Here is a 26,099-nt window from a genome sequence, read left to right on the forward strand (position 1 = left end):
TTGGAGACATAAAAAAATAAAATTTTGACCCCTGGCAGCTGAAGGCCCCCTTTTAACTGATCAATTGAATCCATCTTTTTTTTTTTTTTCAGAATGAAAGTGTAACAGGCCTTTTTAGGGGCATATTATCCTATCCTTTGATGTCATATTTACAAGAATGGTAGAGAAAGAGGACATATTCATTGACACACAATCCTCATAGACATAGAGTCTCTCCAGGGGTTATTGCCCGCCTGAACGCTTGAAACTGGAATGAAAAACACACATTTAAACTGGGTCATCAGTATTTAATCTGGACTGCAGCTGGACTGTGCTTGGTTTGTATAGTAAACAGCCTGTTGAGCAAGAGTTCAACAATTCTCTTTGATGAAAGATTATTTAAAATCTTCATACATTAATTCCAATCTGATAATCTCCAGCAGATTAAATTTGAGGAACGATAAATGTTTACAGATTAACTGGGCAGGAATTCCCTCCACTGAGACTGTTTCAGCTTTAGGGTTATAGAGTATGGAAGCGATTAGTGATCAGAATTCAAATGATAAAGCTAATTTGAAAATTCAAATGCAGTAACAGAAATGCTTTTTAATTTTCAGAATACGGGTATATTATTTGACTCAAAAATAAAATGGTTAATTTATCTAATTTGAATTTTAGTTTTCAACTTCAAAAATGCACATTCTTTGACTAAATTAAAATGAGGAAGAAAATGACATTTGCTTTATCATTTTCAAAAAATGCCCCGCTAAATCTGTATCATAATTCAAATGAAAAAGCTAATTTTAAAATGAAAATACAGTAAAAGAAATACATTTTAATTTTCAGAATATAGGTGCTTTATTTTGCCTATATTTTAAATAAATATTCAGTCATCCAGTTTGCATTATACTTTTACTATTTATGTATGCATATTGTATGACATCATTCACATGAAAAAGAAAAGGTCTTTGGCTTTTCGTTTTCAAACTTGCCGTGCTAAAAAGTGATCATAATTCAAACCAACTCGAAAATGAAGTGGACGGCGCAGGAAAGTGACGTCAGACTCCAGCTCCCAGTAGTGATGTGAAAAGCAGTTCTTTTCAGTGTACTGAATCAGTAGAATCAGTTCAGTAAAGTGATTCGTTCAAAAGATTCGTTCACCGAATCGTTCAGTACTTCTCAGTAGCTCTGCCTGTGAATCAGAATTTAATAAGCTGAAACACGGCCGAACGTTTAGTTCTGCTCGCGATCGTACTGAGAACAGCCGGTGGTGAATAATAAACTAATGAGCTGAGAATTTAGTTGGATAAAGTTACAGTTTGCAAACTGAAAGCTGCTAAAACAATCACATTTATTTTCCCCTCACCGTTCTGTTCAGTACGTTCAATACACAAATCACTCACTGACTGTCTGACTGAGAGGAAGAGAGTGACTTGGAGGCGGAGCTCTCGTTCAGTTCGTTCACTGAACGAACTGAACGAGAGCTCCGCTCTTCCTCTCAGTTCACTCAGTGATTCACGTTGGAGCTCTCGTTCAGTTCGTTCAGTGATTGTGAACGAGCGAGACTGCGAGTCACCAGCCTCAGTCACACACACACACACAATGTACTGACTGAAACACGATTGTTAGTAGATGTTAAAACAGTCAGCTGATTGAAATTAAGTTGGATATAAAAGCCGTTTGTAAACTAACAGCAGCTATAAAAAGCACATACATTTTCGCGACACCTAAATGTTAAATAATATATTTTCTACTTCCTCAATTTTGGAGACATGAGAGGGAGAAGAAGGGGCGGGCTTTAGCGACACAGAGCTCCCGACCGACTCCTCCTGTTGGTTCAGTCAGTACCATAGACTGTAAATATTACTGGACGAACCCTGACCCGTCTGTGACATAGGCAGAAAATGAGTCCAATCGACGGCCGCATCCATATTGGATTTGCGGTCTCAACCTAACTTCGGATCAACCTAGCAACAGCAGTAAGGCGGGACCGGCGGGACTTAACTCCGCCCATTCAGCTCGACGTTAGCGGTCCAATTGACAGCTATTGACTGCTATCATCCCCTATTCCTGCTCGTCCGGAGAAAACTCTATAAACAGTAAGTTAACATTTAACTTTTCTACAACACAGTTAAAACTAATTATATTCAACCCAAATATTTAATTAAAGTCTTAAAACTACACTTTGTTAAATATACAACTATGGTTATTAGTGATTTGTCAGAGCAGTTAGACTTTGTCAGTGTCAGCAGAGCAATACATTAACAAAGTTTTATCCATAAACTGTAAATAAATGAGACATCCAGAAGAAATCAATATTACAAAGCATACAGTTCATGTTACTGTTCTGACAAAAAGAGGAATGTCTGTGTCTTATATTTACTGATGTCAACAGCGATGTGGGTAAACATGACAATTGAAAAATAATGATTTAGTATTTATTATAAGATATTTGTTTTCTATTGAACCCCGTGAAGTCATGGAGTCTGTGGACAGTGTCAGCTTCACACCAAAAACTTTAAGTATTAGAAAAAATAGTGTTTAAGACTGGCATCTATTATTATGAGTTGCAGCTACGTTGTTCAATATTATTCCTGCAGATGTGGCTCATAACAAAAAAACACCCTGAGCTGTCACATGTAGTTAACTGTACATTTTGTGTTGTCTGAGTCATTAATTGAACACCTTTGTATTTCTCTTATAGACACAGTGTGGATTATTGGGGACTTGTCCATCGAGGTGCAGAGACAGAGGAAGAAACTTGAGCCTCAACAACATCTGCATTTGTTGGTTCTTCTGGGGTGGACTTCAGTTGCTTCTCTTCAACAGCTCGCTGTGAGGGAGGTCTCCCCCGGATGGCCTGAGTGATGACACCCACAGGCTGAGAGCTGAGACGGGTTTTAAGCCTCTTGACAAACCGTTACACCGTGCCTGCCTGTCAAGCTGGTCAGCTACACGCCTTATTGTGAATAACTCTTATTCTTCATCAAATCAAAACTGATGAAATGACAAGACTAAAATGTGCATTAATGCTCAACTCAATAGCTTAGGGAAGGAAGTCTACTTTTACACAACTTTTTATTCTTTTGATAAATACTAATTCAGTTCATTTCTTAAAATGGGATGGAACAGAGTCATTGCAAAATGATAACCGTAAATAATGTAAATAATGAGCTACACAGTTAGCCGACTGGTTTACAAGCTAACGCTAAACAAGCTAGGTCCGTAAATATAAATACCGGCACATGAGTAAGCAGTAAATATAACACTACTATATCACTTACCGAAAAAAACTGTGGCATCAACTTGTTGGATGGTCTGTAAACCGCACAGCAAGCCATGTATGTTGTCAGATATGTGTTAAACAAACTCTCCAAACGAAGTAAGAAAGAGGAGAAATCAGACGGATCAAGCTGTTAGCCTCCTGACCTGCTGACCTGACAGACAGATGCAGCGCGCAGAGCTGTCAATCAAATCTGCCACAACCCTAATATGGGCATAGCCTTTTTCCTTAATAGAATAAAATCCGATGAGTTATAAAAAAATTCACCCCCCCCACAGTGTGAGGAGAAGGGGCCGTCAACTTATCAGATATATCTCGTTTTTTGAACCAGGCTGTAAACATGTTGATTCCTGTGGTAAAAAAGCTGTGGGCTTATGGCACTTCCGGCGCTTCTGCAGCCAGCCTCAAGCGGAACCTCGAGGAACTGCAGTTTTTTGTACTTCCGCATAGGCTTCATTTTTCGAGACCGGAGGTTGCCCCTTGGTCAGTACGTATCACTGACATGAAAGAGAGAGGGAGGGAGGGCGTTGAGCGACTCTTACGGTCTAGAGAGAGAGATACGAGATGGGAGAGAGGAGAGCGCAACTGAAGTTGAGAAATGAACGACTCTTTTCAGTAAGTGATTCAGTTCAGTTCGTTCACCCAGATGATTCGTTGGTTTTGAACGAATCGTTCATGACCGACACATCACTAGCTCCCAGGCAGGCGAGCGTAATATTTACAGTCTATGAGGCGAGCGGGCAGAACGCCCAGTACGATGGGTGGCGGGGTGAATCTTTAACACAAGGGCAGACTTTAGTTCACACTGTGATACAGGTGGCGATCGGAGTGTTTTTTTTCAGCGCACACTGAACTTTCAGCGAGCATGACACAGCAGCTTTATAACCCAAGCTGCCAAGTCTCACACGTGACACCATGCCCACTATCTCTGACCGTGAGAGACACTCAGCATCTGCACGCCGTGAAATTCACACAGACATGTCCTAACACCGGTTTATTGATAGATTATAGATCACTCTCTTCTCTGCTTAACTTAATTACATTAAAAAAGATCGATTGAATTTTCTGTTTCAAATAATCTCTCCAGCTCTGTACACAAAGTGTCTCTCATCCTCTGTGCGTAATGGCACACACTCTCCCTCTCGACCGACTGTATGAGCTCTCTATCCCTTTCAGAGGTTGTTTTGTAGTTATTAAAAGAATAATCAACTACAACGCCAAAACTGAATCAAAATCAGGGCAACAACTAGTTTGGAGCAGTGGGCGCGCACTGTAGCTGTTCCCACTCAACGTTCTTGAAGCCAAAATATGCCGCTTAGGGGCGCTTCCATCTTGCGATTTTGACGTCATTTGGAGCCAGAGTCTGCACAGTAGGGTCCGGGGGCAGGAGCCCTGGTAACACGCCCCGCCCACTTAGCGTACTGCCCTGATGACTTATGCAGCCCAGCTACGCCGAAAGCGCTCTGCCGGTCTACGATGAAGAACTGTGTAAGTACAACAAACCGCCGTACTCAAAGTCTAATATTTAAACACAGTGTTTTTAAAAATCCCGCTATTTTGATCATTACTGAAAATACGTGGGCTGCTGGGTCCTCTGTTTTTGCCGAAATCGTTCTATATTTAATCTAGGTTAGCACCACAGACCGTAGGCTACAGGTGGTAAGATATGTTGTATTTTGTTAGAAACTGATAGTCTGCAATGTGATTCATGTCTGCTTTTCTAATATATTTAAGTGAACAGTAAATCAATTGTTTTTTATGTCTTCATTTAGGCAAAGAAGAGATAAAAGCAGCAGTGTTGAGTTTTATGTTCTCATTCACATAAATATACATGATGTAATGTATAGTTTGACTTGCAGTGTTCATATGTATATGTTTTATACAACGTTTATTTTGTATGCACTTGAAGAACAGTGTACATGTTGAGATCTTATTTTGTTATTCATGACGTGACTTCCTGTTGTGATGCGTTATATTTTTTTTGTGACCTACGTTACATTAAGAAGAGAGAGCGGGAGATTGGTTGTTGTGTTCCATGGCTGCTGATAAAAATGCTATTCCAGTTAGCTGTGAAGAAGGAATGAATAAAAGGTGACGTGACACTAAAGTGTGATTCTTGGTAACATGGCTGACGAAGCAGCCGACCCACCAGTTGAAGCAGTCAACCCAACAGGTTATGGGCCCAGACGCGACACGGGAGGAAGATGGCGAAGGTTGGTGTTAGACGGTGATGAAAACAACTATGAACTTTGGGAAGTCAAATTTCTCGGGCAGATGAGAATAACAGGATTGAAAAACGTTATATTATCTATCGATGAACCAGACCCAGAAAAGAACGCAGAATGCTATGCAGAGCTTATTCAGTTGCTCGACGACAAAAGTCTGTCGCTGGTAATGAGAGAGGCCGCAGATGACGGCAGAAAAGCTCTGCAAATACTACGGGAACATTACGCCAGCAAGGGTCAGCCCCGAATTATTGCCCTGTACACAGAACTAACTTCTTTGAAAAAGAAGTCTGAAGAAACAGTGACTGAGTACATTATTCGAGCTGAAAAAGCAGTGACTTTTCTGAGAAATGCAAAGGAAACAATAAGCGACGGACTGATAATAGCCATGATTCTGAAAGGACTTCCAGAAACATACAAGCCTTTTGCAATACATACAACTCAAACCAGTGAAGAACTATCATTTACACAGTTCAAAAGCAACCTACAGAGTTATGAAGAGACAGAAAAATTCGACAACAAACCAAAGTCGGACAACGTTATGAAAGTGGATGTATCTTCTGTAACATGCTACAGATGTGGACAATGTGGGCATGTTGCTAGAGATTGTCGTCAAAAAGGAGCACCAAAATGGTGTAGCTTCCACAGAAGCTCAACACACAGCAACGAAACATGCAGAAGAAAGACCAACTTCAAAGATGATGCAAAACAAACTGCTGAAAGACAAGTAAAGCATGAGGAGGAACAAACTTTTGTATTCAAAGTAAGTCACAACTTTCTACCAAATGACATTAAAGAAAAAGGACTGATGGTTGATTGTGGAGCCACATCACACATCATAACAGAGAAAGACAAATTCACAACATTTGATGAGTCGTTTAACCCAAAGAAGCACTACATGGAGCTAGCTGATGGATCCAGGGCAAACAACGTAGCATTGAAACGTGGTGACGCGGAGGTGTATCTGCAGGATTCAAATGGAAGACTCGTCCCTGTCATTCTGAAGGAGGCCTTGTTCATACCAACGTATCCTCAGGATATATTCTCTGTAAAAGCAGCCACAAGCGATGGTGCCAAAGTGGTCTTTAAAAGGGGACAAAATGAACTCACAACCAAAGATGGAATCGTCTTCTGCATTGAAGAATACGAGAGACTGTATTATCTGAAAACGGTAAATAATCACACACAATGTAATGACACAGTTAATACTATGATATTCAGTGACGGTGTGAACTTAACTTGTGATGTCAAAACATGGCATGATATTTTGGGTCACTGTAATGTAGATGATGTGCTAAAATTACCAAACGTGGTAGATGGTATGAAAGTCACAGGTAGTGCTAAAATAGACTGTATTGTCTGCACAGAAGGAAAATTCACTAACAGCAGAAATAGGAAAACCGATGCCAAAGCTAATGCACCTCTAGAACTGGTACACACAGACTTAGCAGGTCCTATTGAGCCGATTAGTCGAGAAGGCCACAAATACGCCATTTCATTCACAGACGATTTTTCAGGGGCAGTGTCTGTGTATTTCCTCAAAAACAAGAGCGACACAACATTAGCAACAGAAAAGTTTCTGGCAGACTGTGCACCATACGGTAGTGTAAAATGTATCAGATCCGACAACGGTACAGAGATTATGAGCGGGGCTTTTCAGTCCCTATTAAGAGAAAAGAGTATTAGACATGAGACGTCATCACCATATTCCCCACATCAAAATGGGACAGCTGAAAGACAGTGGAGGACCCTTTTTGAAATGGGAAGGTGTTTATTACTGGAAAAGGGATTACCTAAGATATTGTGGCCTTATGCTGTCCAACATGCAGCTCATATCCGCAACAGATGTTACTATGACAGAACAAAAAGTACCCCATACTACATGCTAACAAAAAGAAAGTCAAATCTATCAAAAATGTGGATATTTGGATCAGACTGTTACGCATAGAGACATAACCAGAAGAAGCTGGACCCCAGATGTGAGAAGGGAGTATTTGTGGGATACAGTAAGAATAGTCCAGCTTACCTGGTTTACAACCCAGAAACGGAAAAGGTACAAAAACACAGACTGGTGAAATTTATCAAAAAGAACAGTGTTGAACAACAGACACAAACAAACGAATGTGACTCAGAAATACAGACATATGAATACAGAAAGTCTGACAGTGAAAACAATGTTGATGTGCCCCAGGATGAAGATAGCACAGAAAATCAGGTATTACATGAAAATAAGGAGCATGCAGAAACAGATGATACAGAAGTATCAGAACTTAAAGAGAATACAGATGAGGACGAAAAACAAAGCCAAAACAAAGGCTATCCAAGGAGAGAAAGGAAAGCTCCAAAATACTTGGAAGATTACACTTCAAACTGTAAAGATGATGATCTAACCCACATCAATGTTGATTATTGTTACAGGGCAGTAAGTGGAGTTCCACAAACTTATAGTGAAGCCCTGAAGTCACCAGAGGCGCTTCGATGGAAACACGCCATGACAGAAGAGATCAACTCACTTAAAGAAAACGACACATTTGAACTGACATCATTACCTAAAGGTAGAAATACAGTAGGAGGAAAATGGGTATATGCCCTCAAAGAACATGCAGAGAATGGAAAAATCTTTAAAGCTAGATATGTAGCGAAAGGATACAGTCAGACAGAAGGAATAGACTATCATGAAACTTTTGCGCCAACAGCAAACATTACATCAGTTCGAGCGCTGATGCAGATAGCAGTTCAAAATGACCTCATCATACATCAGATGAATGTTAAGACGGCATATTTGCATGCCCCAATACAGGAAGAAATCTTCTTGGAACAACCAGAAGGTTTCAGAGTAACATCAGATACTGAAGAAAAATTAGTATACAAACTAAAGAAATCTCTTTATGGCCTGAAACAATCTGGGAGAAATTGGTACAAACTACTCAATGATTATTTAGAGCAAAATAGCTTTGTAAGAAATCCAAATGATCACTGTGTTTACAAACAACAGACAGAAAAAGGTACCATTCTTGTCATCATATGGGTGGATGATTTGATCATTGCAGCCAGTGATAATGATCTGTTGAACAGATTCAAAGATACTATGAAGTCAAAATTCAACATGAAAGACTTGGGGGAAATATCATATTTCCTTGGCATACAGTTTGAGCAAAAGAAAGGAGAAATCAAAATGAACCAGAAAAATTACATCGAAAAGATGCTAAAAAGATTTGGAATGTCAGACTGTAAACCAAGGTATACACCAAGTGAACAAAAACACTGGAAGATGTCAAAAATGAGACAGTTAATCCCAAAGAGTATCGTGAGATTGTGGGCAGTTTGATTTATGCCATGACTTGCACCAGACCAGATATTAGTTGGATAGTTAGTAAACTATCTCAAACACTGGCAAATCCAAAAGCAGAAAATTTGGTGGCTGCTAAGCATGTGTTAAGGTATCTCAAAGGCACAAATGACTATGAACTATGCTTTAAGAAAAGCGAGGAAAATCTGAACCTGATTGCACTCAGTGACTCAGATTGGGCTTCATCTGTGGAAGACAGACGTAGCACTACAGGCTATTGTTTTAGCCTAACAAAACAAGGACCAGCGATTTCATGGAAATCAAGGAAACAGCCCACAGTGGCTCTGTCAACTTGTGAAGCTGAATACATTGGACTTACAGCCACTACCCAGGAAAGCATGTACCTAACACAACTGTTAAATGGCATGGACAATAAAGTGTACACCTGTACTAAAATTCATGGTGATAATCAGGGAGCCATTGCACTGAGCAAGAACCCCGTAAACAGAAAGAGGTCTAAACACATTGATGTAAAATATCATTTTATTCGAGAAGCACTCAGCGAGAAGAAAATAGATATTATTTACTGTCCATCGGAAAAAACATGACTGCAGACATTCTAACAAAACCTGTTACAAAAGCAACAATAATTAAGTTCAAGAAATGGTTCTTTGGAAACTAAAGCCATGAGAGACCATGGTATTTGGGTTAAGATGATGAGAACAAGAGGGTGTTGAGTTTTATGTTCTCATTCACATAAATATACATGATGTAATGTATAGTTTGACTTACAGTGTTCATATGTATATGTTTTATACAACGTTTATTTTGTATGCACTTGAAGAACAGTGTACATGTTGAGATCTTATTTTGTTATTCATGACGTGACTTCCTGTTGTGATGCGTTATGTTTTTTTTTGTGACCTACGTTACATTAAGAAGAGAGAGCGGGAGATTGGTTGTTGTGTTCCATGGCTGCTGATAAAAATGCTATTCCAGTTAGCTGTGAAGAAGGAATGAATAAAAGGTGACGTGACACTAAAGTGTGATTCTTGGTAACATGGCTGACGAAGCAGCCGACCCACCAGTTGAAGCAGTCAACCCAACAAGCAGGTCTGACATCTTCCACATCTTAACAATAATGTCCATAATATTATGTCCTTACACTACCATCTGTTGGATGAATTGAATAGCCCTTACGCAGACGGCGAGACTGGCTTGAAAGCAATGGTAGGGTTTTAGAGCTGTTCAAACATTATGAGGTCTAATGCAGTGATTTGGTCCAATTAGGCTACAGAACAAATTGAGCTGTTAAGTGCAAGATGAACAAAGCTTAAACACAAAGTCCGTATAAAATGGTTTAAAGGTTTCAAAAGTGTCCAGGCAACATAGCCTATTTTGGCTTTTTTAAATAAAACACCCATTTAAAGACCATTCCCATTCAAAGAAGGGAATTTGAAAATCACAGATTTAAATATTTGCAAAGACGACACCATCAGAACAAAGTGCAACGAACACGGTACAGCAGAAGTAAAAAAAAAAAAGTTGAAAAGGTAGGCTACAGATATTTAAGAAAAAGGTATTATCAATCTAGCTCTCTATTGGTCTTACTTTGGATAAAAGTACACTTTGACTTCTCTTCACTGACAAATATAAATTAACTTTCCACCATATTTCAATAATTGTTCTATGGTCACTGATTAACATGTTGTTATAGCCCTTATCCATGAATGAAGAGGTCAGAGTCTGATCCAACCAGTACAGCTGGTCCTTGGCCAAGAATCAATTACATAATGCTTCTCCTTCACAGGATAAATAAATAGGGGTGACTCCAGGCAAAGAAAACAATCACAGAGGAAGCAAGGACAGCACAGGTTTATGTTGGACTGAGTTGAGCCCTTTCTTGGATGATGGATTCTATCTTTTCTGTAATTGGATGCTTTGTCGACTGGGATGTGAAAAGCGTTTTGCTCTTCACAGCAGTTTTCATTCTCACTGCTGACTATATTAAGAACCGTCGGCCAGCCAGCTATCCTCCAGGACCTCAAGCATTTCCTATAGTGGGCAACATGTTCTCTGTCGACCACAAAAGGTGTCATGAGAGTATGACACAGGTAGCTCAACAAAAAACAATTAAGAAAAACAAGAGGTCAACTGAAAGGACTTATCATCCTTTAATCTGTTGTTATAACTTTGTTTTTCTTTGAATCCACTCACAGCTAGCAGGGAAATATGGAGATGTGTACAGCCTGCGGATGGGCCAGGAGTGGGTTGTGGTCTTAAATGGGTATGAGGTTCTGAAAGAAGCTCTTGTAAATCAGGGAGACAGTGTGGCTGACCGCCCACCCCTCCCTATCTTACAGGACATGAGTGAAAAACTGGGTAAGAGCATGTAACGCACACACACACACACACGCACTAAACACAACTAAAAACATATGCAAATGTGTGTTTACACACAGAACTCAACTCACTTTTAATTTGGCTCCTGTGTAATCTTTAGTCAGTGAACAAGTTGATCTGAAAACATACTTGTGACAAAGTATTTCCCATCAGGTATAGTGTTCAATAGCGGGCACATGTGGAAGCAGCAGAGGCGCTTTGCCCTTTCAACTCTCAGATATTTTGGAACTGGAAAGAAGTCACTTGAACCTGTCATCTTAGATGAATTCACTCATTGTTCAAAAGAATTCCAAAGCTTTAAAGGTAAATATTCAATTACATGATCGCACCTGCAATGACAAACAACAACAAATACACAAATTATAACTGCTTTTCTGTTCCAATTTGGAGGTAAGCCCTTCGATCCAAAACTCATCATTGGCAACGCTGTCTCCAACATCATCTGCTCCCTGGTTTTTGGGCATCGATTTGAGTACACTGATGAGAAGTTCAGGAAACTGATCAGCTGGTTTGAGATAGCACTCCAGTTTCAAGCCTCAATTTGGACACAGGTACCAATTCTCAGCAGAGTTTTCACAATTATGCAATGAATGTTACAGACATAAAAATTCCTTGCAGAAATGATTCCTTTTTCTTTTCATCTGCTCAACTCTGCAGTTTTACAACTCGTTCCCTAAGCTGATGAGATGTTTGCCGGGGCCACATCAGACAGTCGTGCGGGTGTGGAAAGATGCGAAGGACTTCACTAGAGGAGAGCTTGAGGAGCACAAAAACAACTGGGACCCCTCGGACCCAAGAGACTTCATTGATTGCTACCTGAAGGAGATCCAGGAGGTGACTGGAATTTTGTATTGTTTACACTGTGCTGTTAAGGAAGACACTAAGTGTTCAGTTGTGACTCACAGCACTATCTTTAAGGCCGTGCCTCTGACAGAAAACAACCCATTTAATCAAAGCATTAAACAAGCAAGTTCCAGGACTGCTAAATGTTTTTGGGCTGACATGCAATATATTTTCAGAGTAAAGGGCAAGCTGACAACACTTTTCATGAGGAAAACCTGGTAATTTCTGTGTTTGAACTGTTTGTGGGCGGCTCTGAGACCACATCCACCACCCTGCGCTGGGCTTTCCTTTACATGGCCAAGTACCCAGAGATCCAGGGTAAGAGCACTGACCAGGCCAGTTCTTACCTGGATGATGTACAAATATGTTAAAAAGACATTTATTGACACATTGCATGCACTCATCAAGTCTCTAATATTTACTTTTGCAGCCTGTTAATGAATTACATTTTAAGCTCCTGACTATTTATCTTCCTGTTTCACAGCAAAGGTCCAGGCTGACATAAACAGAGTGATTGGACAGTCCAGACAGCCGTCAATGGAAGATCGTGTAAACATGCCCTATACTGACGCTGTCCTCCACGAGGTCATGAGAATGAGCAACATAGTACCTCTAAGCCTGCCTCACATGACCAACAAGGATATCCAGCTGGGAGGCTACACAATCCCAAAGGTCAATATGATATGATATGATATGATATGATATGATATGATATGATATGATATGATATGATATGATATGATATGATATGATATGATATGATATGATATGATATGATATGATATGATATGATGATAATATTTCAATCACAAGGGAACTACAATAATCCCAAATTTGACCTCGGTGCTGTACGACAAGAATGAGTGGGAGACCCCCTTCACCTTCAACCCAGGACACTTCCTGACTGAGGAGGGGAAGTTTGTGAAGCAAGCTGCCTTCATGCCTTTCTCTGCAGGTGAGGAACAACACAATCCCAGTTTTCTAAGCATCTTTTACTGTTAATAGAGGATCCTGGGCTTTTACCAGCATAATATGGGACCCTAGGAGGGGTCTCATAATATTGTAGATTGGCCAAGAGCAAACGTTCACTATGAAGAAGAGAACAAATACATGAGATCATAATCAGATCCAGATTTGTTCATGGCAGCTTGTTTACTTTTGGAGGGTCATGTTAGAAAGATTGGCAGTGGGAAGAGTTAATAAACACTCACTTGCATTCGAGCCCAAAAATGCAATGGTACAAAGTAAATTAAGAGATAAAGATTTAGAGTTTTTGAAGAGTTTATCTTGGCAAGTTTTTGAATCTGTTCTTTGGTTAATAACTCACTTTTCTGAGTTTTTGTTTTTTTTACAAGTTCTTGTCTGATTGATTTTCAGTTTTTCAGGTTGTTTTCTTGTTTCAGGTAAGCGTTTATGTCTTGGTGAGAACTTGGCAAGGATGGAGCTTTTCCTCTTCTTCACCTCCTTCATGCAGCGCTTCACCTTCTCCATGCCTGCTGGGGTCAAGGTGAAGTTGGACTACCAATTTGGTATTACTATGGCACCATGTCCTTATGAAATCTGTGCAACATTACGCTAAGAAAAGCTCATCAACATGAGTTCTGATCATGAAACTCTTCTTTCAGATACTTTGATTTCATTAGTTACAACAGCCCATGTTGTTTAGTGTTGCTATCTCTTTTATTTTGTAAAATGAATGTCTTAAGCACTCAGCAATTAAGCCTGTCTTCAAGTTCAGAATTCAGATAACAAGCAACTACATTATACAAGTATTTCTCATTTTATTTCATTTCATTTTATTCTTTGAAATTTAAGATGTGTGATACATTTCAAACTTAGAGCTATGTGAAATTTTGGATTTCAGTATTTAATATTTAATTATTTTAATTGTACACGATCTATCTACGAGACACATCACATTATATGGTAAGTAAGTTCATTATCCCTTTAGCCCTACCCAGATATGCTCAATGATATTGTAGGATACAGTACGGTTATATTAGCATCATTTTTGTAAAGCTCAATCTGCATTGCATAAACTGTATACTGTTAGATTAATTTTAATTTACAATTTTTGGGATTCTTAACAGTTAAATCTTCTCCTTAAAAATGTGGTTCTGCTTCAGGTAACAGCGGGCCTTGTAAGACACTTGTTGATATGCTTACTAATCTGTAAGATGAAATATGCTTATTGACCTATTTTATACCAGAACCCGAAGATTTAACTTACACAAGATCTTAACCCTAACTGTTCAACAAAGATAAAATCTGATCTTTTGGATAATACTTTTTGGATTAGAGCCGACAACACAAAATCCACCCTGCGATATTGATGACCTTGCTTTAGGCTTTTACTGTAGATATCATAATTTCTGCCTTTGCACTGATGGTCACATCCCTTGCCAAATGATTGGATTTAAATCTCATCTAATCCAATAAGTGAAAGTTTTCACATAACTTTAAAAAAAATGGAAATCACAACATGGAAATATCTTGTTATTGTGAGGGTATTTAGATAACTAATCTGTTATTTTTATTTTTCTGTTACGACTGCTGCATGTTGCCATAACTTTCAAATATGAAGCAAGGCTTGAACTCATCAGGTGAACTTAACATATGTTTTACATATACAGTATTTTGGCACACGGTTATTGTTGCAGACTTAAAGAATAACAAATACTGCAGGGTCTGTCTTTTTAATGGTTCTTTTACTCAACTTAATTTTATCAAATAAATGTTTTGAACACAATATACTATGTAAGTATTATTTATAGTTAAATATTGTCACATTGACAATTTGAACATCATAGTATTCCTATAATATAAAACTACATAACACGCTGAAAGAGACATTTTCTGGATTACTGTAACTGTTCTTTTCATACTTTAAATATTGTTCTCATAATATCTGGCATGTGCACAAGTAACATTTCTCTAGTTTAAAAAGACAAGCCCACCAGACCAAATTCTCAAGCTCCCCCTGCTCCAAAGCTGGCAGACAATATGGTGACTGAAATCTGACAGTGGAGACAATTCGTTGCAATTTGCCAAACCCCGGTTGTTAAATAGTATGAGCATTTCTCATTGGTAATGCCTAATTCTGGACCCCATCAGAAGCTCTCTCATCTGTCTAAACTAATCTTAATGAATAAATAATGATAATAATTTTATGCAGGAAAACTGCCCATGTGTGCTGGGTGGGTAGTCCTGTAAGATGGGTAATGCATTCCTCCTGGAGCAGGTGGTGTAAATGTCCTGTACCTGTGATAGTGGTGGTCCAACAACTTTTGAAGTAGTTTTTACTGTCCTCTCTAAGTGTATAGTCCTTTGATGTATTGTGTCCACCCATATCGGTATGCTTTTTGTAAAAAGCTTTTGAATTATCGCTCTTGAGAACTTCACAGGAGACAGCCGTTGATGTTTAAGGGCAAGGACAGCAGGTCAGTGACCGAGATGCCAAAGAACTTGAGGGAATTAACTATTTCAACAACAGTGTTATGAAGAACTTAAAATCATTTTTAAATCATTTTAGCATTGATCAATGGATCAAACATTCACAGTGATCTAGACACCAGGACCTCAAACAAATCTTCTACTCAGTCATATTCCTTCATGAATACAGAAATAAACTCAGAAGACTTTTTTTGTTGATCATTATCCATCTCACAACCTGGAATGTAATGAAATATAGAGGTATTTCAGTAGAGGAACAACACTTCTTCAAAGCTTACTAAAGGTCTCTTGGCTAAGATTATCCTTTTAGATCATTAAGCCATTCTGAATCTGAGAGGCAGTCTCATTTCATGGCCCTTTGAGGTGAGTCTCACTGACTCTTGGGGTGCAGAGGGTCGCAAGGAAGACCCTGCTCGAGTCTCTAGCACTGAAATGCTCAGGGGGCTCCAAGCTACCTGGCTACTGGGTCAAGGTAGGTAACTGGCTGTGTTGTGTTTTCTCCTGGTTGTTACTTTTGACTGGCAGGCTTGGCATTATCTGGAACAGCCTGCAATTGGTTCCTGTTAAGGCGCATCACATTGCTGTTATCCATTCTGACAAGTTAGTACTCATATGCCTTCTTAGCTCTAGAGTCTTTTATCTGCACCTGATAATAACTGATAGGACAGGCCTGGAGTTTCTTATCAGATGTCAGGACAGTATATCTGTTGTCCTATCATCACCCGAGTTGGACTGGCCTCTGTTGCTCTGGTGGGTATCGCCGGCTAGCTTAGGAGAGCAAGGTAAAATTCAGACTATTTGAGAATGAGTATTGCAGGTTGGACTGCTCTTTCAGCTACTCAATTTGCCTAAAGGTAGTGGGGACTGGATGCCATGTGAGTAGCTTGCATCTGTGCTGACAATAGTGTTGCCTCGGCAAACACTGGTGCTGATGAGAGTGTGGCAAGGGTAGTGGTGGCAATAAGTAATTTTGTAAAATAAGAACCGACAACGCCACCTGGGGTCTTGTACCCCAGGAAATACACAACTTATTACTCTTGCAATTAAGTAAAGCACACAGATTCAAAACTAAGGAGTCAGCATGCTTATTTGCAGCTCTGCTTTTTAATCCGCTGACTCTGCCGGGCCATCTGAAAAGTTGTCTCCAAAGTGAGCTTGGGCTCGAGCTGAAGCCTTTGAGAGACCTCATTGTCTTGAATGCCAATTACTATTCCAATGGCGTAGAGAAGCAAATACTTGAAAGTCAATGCTCTCTTTGTCGAGCTATACAGTTTGGTTTACTCCACTGGCTGTGAATATTCAAGCTCTGGTGGACCAAACTTCACAAAATCTGTTCGGGGTCTTCAGATTCTGCCATCATTATAAGGTAATTACACCCATTGTGTTTCTTTTTAACACCCATTTTTAATAGCAAGCCTATCAAGCAGCCAATTTTCACATTAAGTATCACTCTGTAGTGATTTCATCTTATTTTTACTCAGTAACCTACATCATAGGTAAATAACACTAACAGCAATCTTTAAACACAGGATAAAGCATCCATTTAAAGACTAAATCAAGTCTGCATAAACTTAAATGAAACTGCATCACCAAACTGAACTAAAAACACTTTACGCATTCAACAAAAACAAGTCTATTGTTGAAGGGAGAGCTTAAGGTGGACTAGTGATATATATAATATAAAAGTTTATCCTGAGGTAAAAGGAAAACTACATCCACGTCCCCGTTGTCAGTTAATAAATAGATCAGAGTTTAAAGCCTCTTGTGTGTTGCCAAGGCTCTCCCTCACAGGAAGTAGAGGCCTGGGTGGGGCAATATTATTTGTTCATGGAAATACAATACAAGGATTTGGCTCACTGAAGAATAAAAAAAGCCCAATCCTAAATTAAACAGAACTCAGCACTTGTTTTTGAAATTGATTTAATCTCCTCAGTAGTTGAACTTATGTGAACTTGGATGTCAAAAGTTTGTTGCTCTTCATTGCCATTTCAATTTTCACTACAGTTGTATTTTCCAATTAGTCTGACAATTAGTCAGGTGCCCCTGATGAGAGCTATAGATTTAAAGATGCTTAAATGATTTTACAGTTAATAATCTTTCTCACAAATTCCTGTTTTGTTAACCTTTGTTTGAAATTCCATTTGAATCAAAACATTATCACCTGATCGATGAGAAGCACAGTTCCTGCCACTAGTTGCAGACAACCTAAACCAATCTTGTCTCGACTTCTTGGCTATATTTCCTCACAAAAAGAAGGATGCGTGGTATACAAATATGATGACATTAAATTAGCTAAATAACAGCCAGCTTCTTTTCATTTTCTTTGGTCCGTTTGCTGTTTTGAAGTATGACAAAAAGTCCAGGAAGACCTGGCCCTCCTGAATCTCCCTTTTAACACAGCATGCAGAACATGTCACCACCTGCCAGTACCCTAACAATGTTTCACACTCCCAGCTGGATTCCACTCAGGGTTCAAGCCCAGCTGCCTGTGTTTTTAATTTTGGCTGGCTTTTATCTGTAAAAGCCACTTTATGCTCTTTATATGTATATGTGGATGTCATAAGGGAAGTTTACATATGCTATAGCTGCTCCCTGGTCAGGAATGTTAGTCTAGGCCTTTTTGATATCATTCATCTCCACTTACTGATCTGACTGAAGAACGTTTGTCAAAACATTCCCACATTTGGGCAGGTCCTGACATAGCAATACTCCATTCAACATAACAAGTCTAATAGATAAGGTAACAAAATGCTGGATTGAAGTGAATAAAAAATAAAATATTTATAATTATTTCATTATTATAGACTGTTATGTAATGAATATAACTGGAAGGAGTGTGTTTGGTTAAATGTAAACTCACCTTCATTCAATCATCTTGCTCATTGCTGACTTCTCTGTATATTAGCTGACGGTTTGCAATTCAGTCTTCCAATTTACCAAGTCAGATGTTGTTTCTGCAACCTTAGTGATTCAATTATTACATCATTTTTAATGAGTGTAAACTGTACCTCATTGTCAAGTGAGGATGGTAACAGAGACTTTTTTGTGTTAGCCAGTTTTCTCCATGGATGGCAAAAATGTAAAAGAAAAAATGTGACTTGTATAAAGCTAATCGAAAGATAGTCTGACTGATACCTGTTAAAGGGATATATCAATAATCTAAGGGAGAAAAATAGAAGCAGGAATAACTTAATGTGGATACAAGGGCGACAGAAATGATTAATGATAAATTATTTTAGAAATTTGTGTAAGTATAAAAAACAAACAAACAGGATTTGACAATATTTTAAACATGTGCATCAGAGATCTGTATAGGATGTCATGCCCAGATTGTTTTCTTTCAGTGTGATGTTGTGAAGTGAACCAAGGTTTCTATGGAAATAATAGGACAAATGAATTTGACCAAGAAGTATGATTTCAGATTTGTCTTCATTTAGTTTTTAAAAGTTTTAAGACATCCAGCATTTAATGTTGCTGAGGCATGAGAGTAGGCTGTCTAAAATTTTGCAATTGTTGGCATGGAGGGGAACATACTGAGTGTCATCTTCAAATGAGTGGTGAGAAATACCATGGTTCTGACTGTTCTGCTAGAGTGGTAACATGTTAAAGGAGCAATATGTAACTGTGTCACGTGGTGTTTAAAATGGGTACAGTAGTCCAAATTCAAAACATTATAGAGAGCTGTCTCCCCCGTCCCCTCCCCCATGTGCACGCAGGTCACCATGTCATGGACAATGTGGCTTCCGTGTTTAACCAGCTCTACATCAGTCTTGAAACCTCTCTGTGTTCTAACCTCTTTCAAAAGCATCTCCAATATTTATCCTAGTTTTACCACATTTCTACATCGTCAAGCTTACTAGAAAAATGCAGAGGCTTTTTAGGTTGGGTAGAATCAGTTATATCTGAACCAGTTTGCTTGCCCTCTTTCATCATTGCAACACCTGTGTGTTTGCTGTTTGCCAGGGAAACCGAGGGGCATCCAAAACGACCGTGGGGGTGCCATTGAAAAAACTTAGAAGGTGGCCATACTGGCTGCTGTGTTGTTGACAGAGTCGCCAGCACTTCAACATAGCATGTTTACTTAATGTCTGATTTTATAGTAAGGTCATTTAATTATTTAATTCAGTAGATATCTTACATATTGGACTTTAAATTTGAGGCAGTAGATCATGCCATATTATTTAAACGCCTCGAGACTTGGGTTGGTGTCAATGGCAGTTATATTATATCTTTTAGACGGAACCTTTGTGGTCATCATAGGCAACCACTCGTCCCACCTCCTGTACAGCCTGTGGTGTACCGCAAGGTTCGATTTTTGTAAATGCACCATTACGTCCAGATATGAGCCACTTGAGGTATAGAGTTATTTCATAGTTATAATATGGTAATTATACTTATTATAATGTAATTAAAAAAAATTAGGATGTGTAGCTTCATTTTCTTGTATTCCAGGCCTTTATTGGCTGCTGTTTTGCAGCTGTGCCTTTAGTGGGTTTACTGAAGCTAGTATCTGCTCTTTTTCATCTAGCGTTTGCATTGTTATTGCCTGACTGATATTAGGTTGTATTTTTTAGACTGAACCAACTGGTTTGCTTGTAATGGTGTTGTTTTCTTTGCTTAATGCTTTTGATCATCCCCCTAGGCACTCAAGGTGGTTCCCTGCACTGATTGAAGTGGTGAGAGCGCTGGGACATAATATTTTCACCTGTTTACCGCTAACCAGTAATGATACTATAGGAGGCACTGGCCCACTTAGCCAGAGAGTAACAAAACACAACTTGTCACAGGAAAATAAAATTACTAATAGAAAATACATAACTTTATGCCTTTTTATGAATTATATACACACACATAACCTAATTAATTATTTGCTAATGTGAAGTTATTTGAAACTGGCTTACATTTGTTACGTTTTGTTTAACTTATTTCCCTCACTCACACCATTCACTACAGTTGAATAATTTACTCACACACAGAGAATAACAGTGTGTGATATCTCTTTTCAGTGAATAAATAGATCAGAGTTCAAAACAAGTAGAATGCCTCTGGTTTGTTGCCAAGACTCGCCCCAACAGGAAAGAGAGGCCTGGGTGGGGTTTAATTATTTGTTCATGGTATACAAGACAAGAATTAGTCTCACTGAAGGTTCAAAGAAGGACAGGCTTCAGCTAAGGAGACTTTAGCCCTCGTTTGCAGGATGGATTTCATTTTTTCAGTATTTGGACCCTTACTGAACTTGGATGTCAAAAGTCTTCTTATCTTCATAGCCATTTTAATTCTAACTGCAGACTACATAAAGAACCGCAGGCATGCCAGCTTCCCTCCAGGACCTCAGGCTATTCCTATCCTTGGCAACATTTTCTCAGTGGATCACAACAAGGCTCATGAGAGTATGACACAGGTAAACAGGAAAGTGTTTTAAAAAAAAAAGATACTGTCAGTTCATAGCACTTATCTTTACATTTTCTGTTTTATTGAGCACGGTGTTCTTCCTCCTCTCTTGAATCCACTCACAGTTAGCAGGGAAATATGGAGATGTGTACAGTCTGCGGATCGGCCAGCAGTGGTTGGTGGTCTTGAATGGATTTGAGGTTCTAAAAGAAGCTCTTGTGACTAAGGGTGACAGTCTGGCTGATCGCCCATCCCTCCCTATACTTGTGGACCTGACTGGTGGACTTGGTGTGAGGATGTAAAACATAGACTAACCAAATGGAACGCCTTCATAAAGTTTATGACCATTTTATAGCATGGAGAATTGCCAAAAGAATGTGTTAAATATGTTAAGATCACCCTTAGTGATTTCTTTGATCTAAATGGCCTGGGCTATTGTTTTAGTATTAATCACAGCTCTGGTAACTTAAGTGAAAATTGCAAATCTCTTCTTTAACCAATAAGAAGATTAGTTTTTCGATAAATTATAAATAAAACAAAAGGATTTACAGAACAAGGACTGTTAACTTGATGTATTTTATGCTTATAATTTCATTGGCTTCTATTTTTATAAACTCACATTTTTTTTCCTTGTCATGAATTTCCTGTCAGGTGTTGTTTTCAGTAATGGGCACATCTGGAAGCAGCAGAGGCGTTTTGCAGTTTCAACCTTAAAAAATTTTGGATTTGGGAGGAAGTCACTTGAACCAAACGTCTTGGAGGAAATAACCTATTGTATAAACGACTTAAATAGCTATAAAGGTACATATTAAATGTTGAGTGATACATTTATAAAGAGAAATGATGGCATACCAAATTGACATCCTATTTTGTGTTACACCATGGAGGTAAGCCTTTCAACCCAAACCTCATCCTCAGCAATGCTGTCTCCAACATCATCTGCTCCCTGGTCTTCGGGCATCGCTTTGAGTACACTGATGAGAAGTTCAGGAAACTGATCAGCTACTTTGAAACAGCACTCCAGATTGAAGCATCGATCTGGGCACAGGTATGGCATTTTTAAGCAACAGCTGAAATATTAATGTAGTGTGTCATTGTTTTGCAATAAATGCTAAAGTGTGAAACAGAGCATCCATGCAAATGGCTTAATAAAGATGTTATATTTGAAATATACACTGAAATTTCACTATCATATATTATCATTTTAATCTGCTTTGCTCTGCAGTTTTACAACTCATTCCCTCGGCTGATGAGATGGATACCTGGGCCACATCAGACATTTAAGAAAATTCACTATGATATAAAGGACTTTATAAGAGAAGAACTTAAAGAGCACAAACAAAACTGGGACCCCTCAGACCAAAGAGACTACATCGACTGCTACTTGAATGAGATAGAGATGGTGACTGACACTCAATGCCTTACAGCTATATCTTTGAATGGCTTATCCCTGACAGAAAACTACCCAATTAATGCTATAGAACACAGCTTAAAACATTTTTCATGAGTTTTTTTTTTCATGAGTTCCAGTACACTTGCAATTGTTCCAAAGTATTTTGATACATTTTTTTAACACATGTCTTTGAATATATTCTCAGAGTAAGGGGCAAGCTGACAACACTTTTGATGAGGAATGCCTGATTATTTCTGTCTTTGAACTGTTTGTGGCCGGCTCTGAGACCACATCCACCACTTTGCGCTGGGCTTTCCTTTACATGGCCAAGTACCCAGAAATCCAGGGTAAGAGCACTGACCAGGCCAGTTCTTACTCTAAAATGTGTAAATAGGTGACAAACAAATACACACTGGTGGTCATTTTTGCACCATCTCTTCACACATTTTTACTTTGCAGCCTGTCTATGAAACGTCTTTTCAGTTCCTGTTTGTTTCCTTTCCTCACAGCAAAGGTCCAGGCTGAGATAGACAAAGTGATAGGACAGTCCAGACAGCCGTCAGTGGAAGATCGTGTAAACATGCCCTATACTGACGCTGTCCTCCACGAGGTCCAGAGAATAGGCAACATAGTACCTCTAAGCCTGCCTCATATGACCAACAAGGATATCCAGCTGGGAGGCTACACAATCCCAAAGGTCAATTTCCACTACATAATAAAATGATATGACAAAGTATAATAATATATCATACTTAAATAATCTTATATTATAATGAATTATATTATTCAAATCACCAGGGAGTCACAGTCATTCCCAACTTGACCTCTGTGCTGTATGACAAGAATGAGTGGGAGACCCCCTCCACCTTCAACCCAGGACACTTCCTGACTGAGGAGGGGAAGTTTGTGAAGCAAGCTACCTTCATGCCTTTCTCTGCAGGTGAGGAGCACCACAAACCCAGGGGCCTGGGGCCTGTCTCAGCATAAACTGACATAATTACTTTTTGATTTGCTAAAAGCGGACTCTTAATTATCAAGAAAAAAACGCAGAGTGACATGGGATCATAATTTGCCAGAAGTGTTTAAATCTGGTTGTCAAATGTTGCTTTGGCTTTGAGATGGTAATGAGTATTCAGCATATAGTACCAAGAGGGAAAGGTTAGAATGATTATTTTGAACACAAAAAAATAATCCCTCCATTCCCCCTCAAACCCCCACACAGGACTACCTCACTGGACTGTAAAATACAATATAACATACATCACAAACGTGCAATATATTTATCTGTATAGAAATTATATACATTTTCTTTTTATATCTATTTATATCTGCACCTTATCTTTCTATGTAAATACTTACTGCTGTTTTTATCCTGCACTACAACAAGCCAAATGCAACAAAATGTTGTTCTTATCTGCACTGTGAAGTACAAGTTTGAATGACAATAAAGAAAGTCTAAGTCTAAATATACACTCACTTGTCTGAGGGCAGAGTACATTTTTACCATGATAATCTTTCTCAGTTTTGTAAATATTTGAACCTGCCTGATGTTTAGCTTTTCAGTTTGTTTTTTGTTTCAGGTAAGCGTGTATGTCTTGGTGAGAACCTGGCAAAGATGGAGCTTTTCCTCTTCTTCACCTCCTTCATGCAGCGCTTCACCTTCTCCATGCCTGCTGGGGTGAAGGCGACGTTGGACTACCAATTTGGTATTACTCTGGCACCATGTCCTTATGAAATCTGTGCCACGCCACGCTAAGAATGAAGAAAAAGGAATGTTCAGAGAACAATACGCTTTACCAATTTTGCAAATGTCTTGGTTTAGGCTGTACAATGTATTCAGTAAATATATTGTGTATCTATGTGTGTTAACTTACCAAGTTGATTGACCATTGTAGATAAAAATGTGGTTATTAGATAGATTTTGGCTTAGCTTGGCTTAATTGTGTGTTGTTGTTTTTTTTTTTTTTACATTTTCATAGATGACACAAAATACTTTGTATAATGCTTCCTTTTTAAAACCACCGAAAGTTGAAAGTGAAAAGAATCAAAATAAAATAAAATCAGTCAAATATAGAAATGTTGTCACTGCTTATCAAAAACCCATGAAGCCAACTCTGAATTCCAGACCACTGCCAAATGACTTTTAAAAAACCTTTATCATTCAAGTAACTCGTATGCTTCGCCAATAAAATGTTATTTTTGATACATGTCAATATGTTTATAATCATCATTCTAATTTTCAGAGGAGTTTCTGATTGAGCTAATCTTTGCTTTTGCACACAAGTAACCATGTTCTTGTCTGCACTTAGCATATGTCGTCGTTTTTTTTAACCTTTTAATTTCTTTAAAATCAAACCAACAGCAGATTATATCTTTTCACTGTTCATCAAATAAACTTCTTGAGTTTTATTATTTACCTATACATACAACATAATACACTCTACCTTAATAAGGTTATTTACACCACTGAAAAAGTACATGATTCTACATTATGGTTGGTTGCAATATCACCAGAAAATGGCAGGGACCTTTGCATGCTGATCATCTTCAGTAAGGACTAGTTATGAGATCATGAAATGTCATTACTCTTGCAGGGAAGGAACTATAGCTACATGAGGGGGAGAGAAACCAACAACATATATAGTTGGTCTTACATCGACATTAAGCATGGTTTTCAAACCAAACTCCTGGAGAGAGACTGGATTCTCTCTGGATTTGCTGAAGGGGAGAGGCAACATGCAGAAGAGGGGATACTCTCGGGGTGCAGCTGGGACACATCTTCTGACTGATGTTTTAGCAAAGCTACTAAACAGCTGTTCAGAGTGCTGCATTCTTTGAGTCTCCAAGTGGAGTTGTGTAAAATGTGTTGCCAAGGGATTTTTTTATTTCAGCTGGAGGACATTAGAGCCTGTGTACAATGTTTGTAAAACTGGGAAGAGGGTGATACGAAGGAATGCTCTGTTTATTTACTTATATGTTGAATTTGTTTATGATATTTAACTTGAACAAGTCTGTAGTTGTCTTATGCAATCGGTAAAGTGAGGACAAGAGTTGTCAACTGATAACCTCCTGTACGTAAAATACATGGAATCTAAATGGGTCATGGTTAGTGGTATTGTTGAAGTGGCAGCTAAGAGTGTCTGGTATGGCTGCATGTCAGAATGCACTGATAACCATCAGGCTACAGAAGTAAACATCTCACACAAGTTCTGCGGGCTGTGGCCTCAATGTAAAGACCCTGACACACCAAGCAGACGGCAAAAAACTAGTGGAGACCAAGGCCGACTGTGACGTGGCCTCATGTCGCCTCAGGTCGCAAAAAGTGGCACTAGAACACACCGCAAAGGCCACAGCCGATGGCCAACCACCACGTACGTTCTGCGCATGCGTGAGGGGCGACGGTGGCACATTGTTTTGAAAAAAAACTTGGAAGAACTCCTGACCAAACCAATACGAGATCAGATGAGGAGGCAGAGTTCTACGATCCAGGAGATGCCTTACTCATGTCCATGGCAAATGTAACTGAAATGGTCAGGATGTTCCTTAGTGGCAGAATGCTTGTTAAAGGTCAAAAGTTTCCAATGTCACCAACCTCGCCCTCATCTGACTGTGACAGGTCTACAGTGGGAGCCCCTTAAACCTTTTTCTTTACCAAGACATTCGACTCAAAAGCCAGAGTGATGTTCTTTTTCATTCTAAGTCATCACAGTTACAAGTTGACTAACAAACTTGAGCTGACAGGTAGCTGCACATTGCTTCCCATCCTCATTCCACTTCATTCAGACCTGCAAATCTTGATAAGCTGCCTGTTTAACATATCTGTCCTCACCTGCATTCAAA

General features: G+C 39.0%; 3 protein-coding genes and 1 long non-coding RNA gene across 4 annotated transcripts in view; 3 read left to right on the forward strand and 1 right to left on the reverse strand.

Moving 5' to 3' along the window:
• LOC136179411 (uncharacterized) overlaps positions 1–21,066 on the reverse strand; it is a 22,247-nt gene extending 1,181 nt beyond the window's left edge. Inside the window, exon 1 of the long non-coding RNA XR_010666544.1 lies at positions 20,937–21,066. This is a non-coding gene — a long non-coding RNA (uncharacterized lncRNA). The remainder of the gene's footprint in view (positions 1–20,936) is intronic.
• LOC136179410 (copia protein) lies at positions 5–9,878 on the forward strand. The gene is made up of 2 exons (XM_065955966.1): positions 5–6,658; positions 7,906–9,878. The coding sequence occupies exons 1-2, from the start codon at positions 5,387–5,389 to the stop codon at positions 7,933–7,935; spliced, it is 1,302 nt and encodes a 433-aa protein (XP_065812038.1). The 5' UTR covers positions 5–5,386; the 3' UTR covers positions 7,936–9,878.
• On the forward strand, positions 10,630–14,771 carry LOC109996081 (cytochrome P450 2J2). The gene is made up of 9 exons (XM_020650023.3): positions 10,630–10,890; positions 10,996–11,158; positions 11,333–11,482; positions 11,570–11,730; positions 11,837–12,013; positions 12,199–12,340; positions 12,507–12,694; positions 12,836–12,977; positions 13,426–14,771. The coding sequence occupies exons 1-9, from the start codon at positions 10,684–10,686 to the stop codon at positions 13,599–13,601; spliced, it is 1,506 nt and encodes a 501-aa protein (XP_020505679.2). The 5' UTR covers positions 10,630–10,683; the 3' UTR covers positions 13,602–14,771.
• On the forward strand, positions 18,512–24,668 carry LOC109996082 (cytochrome P450 2J4). Its single transcript, XM_020650024.3, has 9 exons — positions 18,512–20,876; positions 20,992–21,154; positions 21,518–21,667; positions 21,754–21,914; positions 22,092–22,268; positions 22,465–22,606; positions 22,769–22,956; positions 23,058–23,199; positions 23,840–24,668. The coding sequence occupies exons 1-9, from the start codon at positions 20,673–20,675 to the stop codon at positions 24,013–24,015; spliced, it is 1,503 nt and encodes a 500-aa protein (XP_020505680.1). The 5' UTR covers positions 18,512–20,672; the 3' UTR covers positions 24,016–24,668.
• Positions 24,669–26,099: the final 1,431 nt, after the last annotated feature.

The sequence above is a fragment of the Labrus bergylta genome, chromosome 6, assembly GCF_963930695.1.
Source record: "Labrus bergylta chromosome 6, fLabBer1.1, whole genome shotgun sequence".
Taxonomy (NCBI): domain Eukaryota; kingdom Metazoa; phylum Chordata; class Actinopteri; order Labriformes; family Labridae; genus Labrus; species Labrus bergylta.